This window comes from Triplophysa dalaica, chromosome 5 (assembly GCF_015846415.1).
Source record: "Triplophysa dalaica isolate WHDGS20190420 chromosome 5, ASM1584641v1, whole genome shotgun sequence".
In the NCBI taxonomy this organism is placed as follows: domain Eukaryota; kingdom Metazoa; phylum Chordata; class Actinopteri; order Cypriniformes; family Nemacheilidae; genus Triplophysa; species Triplophysa dalaica.
In genome coordinates, this window is record NC_079546.1 from 24,629,858 (window position 1) to 24,632,909 (window position 3,052).

General features: G+C 40.6%; 1 protein-coding gene across 1 annotated transcript; it reads left to right on the plus strand.

Annotated features, from left to right (window-relative positions):
• Nucleotides 1-1,904: 1,904 nt before the first annotated feature.
• Nucleotides 1,905-2,679, plus strand: LOC130420445 (translation initiation factor IF-2-like). Its single transcript, XM_056747732.1, has 3 exons — nucleotides 1,905-1,959; nucleotides 2,148-2,280; nucleotides 2,427-2,679. The coding sequence occupies exons 1-3, from the start codon at nucleotides 1,950-1,952 to the stop codon at nucleotides 2,677-2,679; spliced, it is 396 nt and encodes a 131-aa protein (XP_056603710.1). The 5' UTR covers nucleotides 1,905-1,949.
• The last annotated feature ends 373 nt before the right edge of the window (nucleotides 2,680-3,052 follow it).

Below are 3,052 nucleotides of genomic sequence, written 5' to 3' on the forward strand. Positions count from 1 at the left end.
TATCACGTTACAACCCATCACGCTCTCTAAGATCTCAAAACTTAGGACTTTTGACAACACCTAGAATAACAAAATCCACCAAAGGGGGACGAGCTTTCTCATACGTAGCACCTAAACTCTGGAATAGCCTTCCTGATACTATTCGAGGGTCAGACACACTCTCCCAATTTAAATCTAGATTAGAGACACATCTTTTCAGCCAAGCTTTCACTTAATGCATAGTTAATGAACAGCAGCTACGCTAATTATTCTCTTTATTCTCTTTCCGCCTCTGCCTGGGGATGCCCATCCCGAGGTAGGAAGAAGTTCCACCATGTCCAGGCGACCGACAGATGCCCATCCCCAATTTGAGATTACGCCAGATACAGCTGCAGACTGACTGACCATCCCAGCTCCATCTAAGGCAATTCCACCACCAGCCAAGAGAAATATGACCATCGGACCATCGCAGCTCAGACCAATGCACCCCCAACCAAGAGCAAAGACGGACTATTTGTCTTATTAATGCTGAAACTACAATATTTGGTATTAAATGCTAAACTAAAATCACATGTCACCAGTTTGAGTGCAGCTATGACACGTCAGAGGGGATCTGGCCCTCCCGGTTGAGCCTGGTTTCTCACGAGGTTTTTTTCTCCATTAATCAATCATTGGAGTTTGGGTTCCTTGCCACAGCAGGGCAGTGTTGGCCTGCTCACCGGGAGACTGCATTTATTAATTAGATATCAATTATTAGAATGATCTTACTCATTGTATAAATACCATGCACTGTGCTGTGTTTTTTCTGTTTGCCCCTGTAAAGCTGCTTTGAAACAATACACATTGTGAAAAGCGCTATACAAATAAACTTGAATTGAATTGTTCCCGCTCTTGTGCATACTGTAAAGCTGTAAATCACTTTTGTAAAGCAGTCTGCTTATAAAGAGCATTGTCTACAAATGTGTTGTTTGAGTACAGACCTGTATACATTATATTACACGTCTGTATTAGTATAATGGTCTACTTATTCAATTTCTATTTTATTTTGGTAGCCCATATATGGTCTGTCAGTGAAAGGAAGCTGATCAGGGGCCGTATTCACAAAGCATTTTATCTTACCACTAGGAGTACTCCTAAATCGCACTAAAATATTTTAGCTAGGAGTTTTCTCTTAAAAGTTATTCACAACGCCTTTCAGACCTACTTTTACTAAGGAAAAATGACAACTCCTAAACTAAGAGTGAGTCTTTGTTGCTATGGATGACGTCAATTCTCAGGCACGAGCTTCCTCGCAATGATCACGGTGATTGGTTGTTAGATGACAGGGCCATCATGCGGAAACATAACACAGACGCACCAAATCATGGAATCACGACATCTAAATATCTCTGTGTCCTACATTACACAAAATAATAATAATTGTAATTTCATCGAATTGCATATACTGTATAATGACATGTTTGTGCAGGCCCAAGTGAAGTGTAATTCTAAAAAGGCAGAGACAGATAGAAAAGTCAGGAATTAAATTAAAATAAATCAAGGTAGCTTAATACCTTAATGAAAACCGCCACATGCCTAATAATGAAAAACGACACTTGCATTAACTGTTGCTGGGTTAATTGACATCCTATTAGCCTTAATAGACTACATAAAGCAATGAAATGTTGCTCCTATTGAAGTAATGTAAAAGTTGAATGACGGTGGATTATGAACTCGCCAAAACGTAAAAGAAAGCCCAACTGGACGCAGGATCAGTTACTGCTGCTTGCCCAGTTGGTGCTGGAAAAAAAAACATAATAAAAGGGAAATTCGGCACTGGGATATCAAGCAAAACTAAGCGTGAGAGGATTTGTTTGCAGATCAATGCAGCATTCCCGCTTGTGGCGCGGACCACAGACGACTGCGAGAGGCGGTGGTATGCGCTACAATCACAGTCGAGGGTTGAGATTGCAGCCTTTAAACGGGCAAACATGGCAACAGGTAGGCATATAGTATTAAATAAATAATATCATTATTGTTTCATGTAATTTTAAGAACGTCCTGCTTGCCATGAATGTAATGAATTATGAAACAAATGTCATAAACAATATGCTTACATTAAAGTGTGCTTTTAAGTGTTATGTAGGCAATGCTTTTGAGTTGGTGAAACTTTCCATGTATGTGTTAAGGAGGAGGATCAGCACCTAAGCCACTGAGCCACATTGCATCGGTGGTGTATAGTGTCATTGGGTCAGACACCAGCATAATGGGCCTTGAGGGTGCAACTGATCCGTCAATGCAGCTGCTAATGGAAATAGAGGGGTAGGCTATGTTTATGAAATGATTGCAATACTTACATTTTTGGTGATATTTAATGAAGAACATAAAATATCATTATGTGCAAACCACCCACACACACAAAAAACTGTTCACAAATTATAAGTGGTTTAACAGGCTATAATTTACAGGCCAAATGGAAACCCAGGTCCTTCAGATGCAAGTAATTTTCCTCTTCCAGCACCTCTTCCTGCACCTCTTCCTCTTACTGCACCTCTTCCTCTTACTGCACCTCTTCCAGCTTCCTCTTCCACAATCCCATCACCTGCCTCTCCCCTCAGTCCTGCTGCTGGTGCAAAGCCATCACCCCTGAAAGAAAAGAAGATGAAAATGGAAATGCGTGTGTTAAAAAGGCAGAAAAGGGTTCTTGATGCAAAAGTCTGAATATTACACTCTAAAGATTGCAAAAATGCAAAGGGAATATACACACTTAAATTTAGCAAAAATGTGTCTTTACTCATTTGTGCATATGTGATTATTTACCTTAAGTGTGTATAGACAAAGTGATCCCTGAATGCCAGTCCACATTGTTCCACTTCATCAACAAATTCTCTGTGTTCATCATCATTATCATCATCATCATCGTCAAACTCATCACCATCTTCTGTCTGTGGTATGTTCCTTTGCCGGCACAGGTTGTGAAGAAGCGCATACACAGTGATCACTTTTCTCGTCTTCTCTGGACTAAGGCGAATTTCACTATGTAAAACGTGGAAACGTCGCTTTAGCTGTCCAATCCCCCTTTCCACCACGCTGC

Coding starts and splice junctions, on each gene's coding strand:
- LOC130420445 (XM_056747732.1), top strand. Junction 2,281..2,426: donor CTGCTAATGGAAATAGAGGG/GTAGGCTATGTT, acceptor TATAATTTACAG/GCCAAATGGAAACCCAGGTC.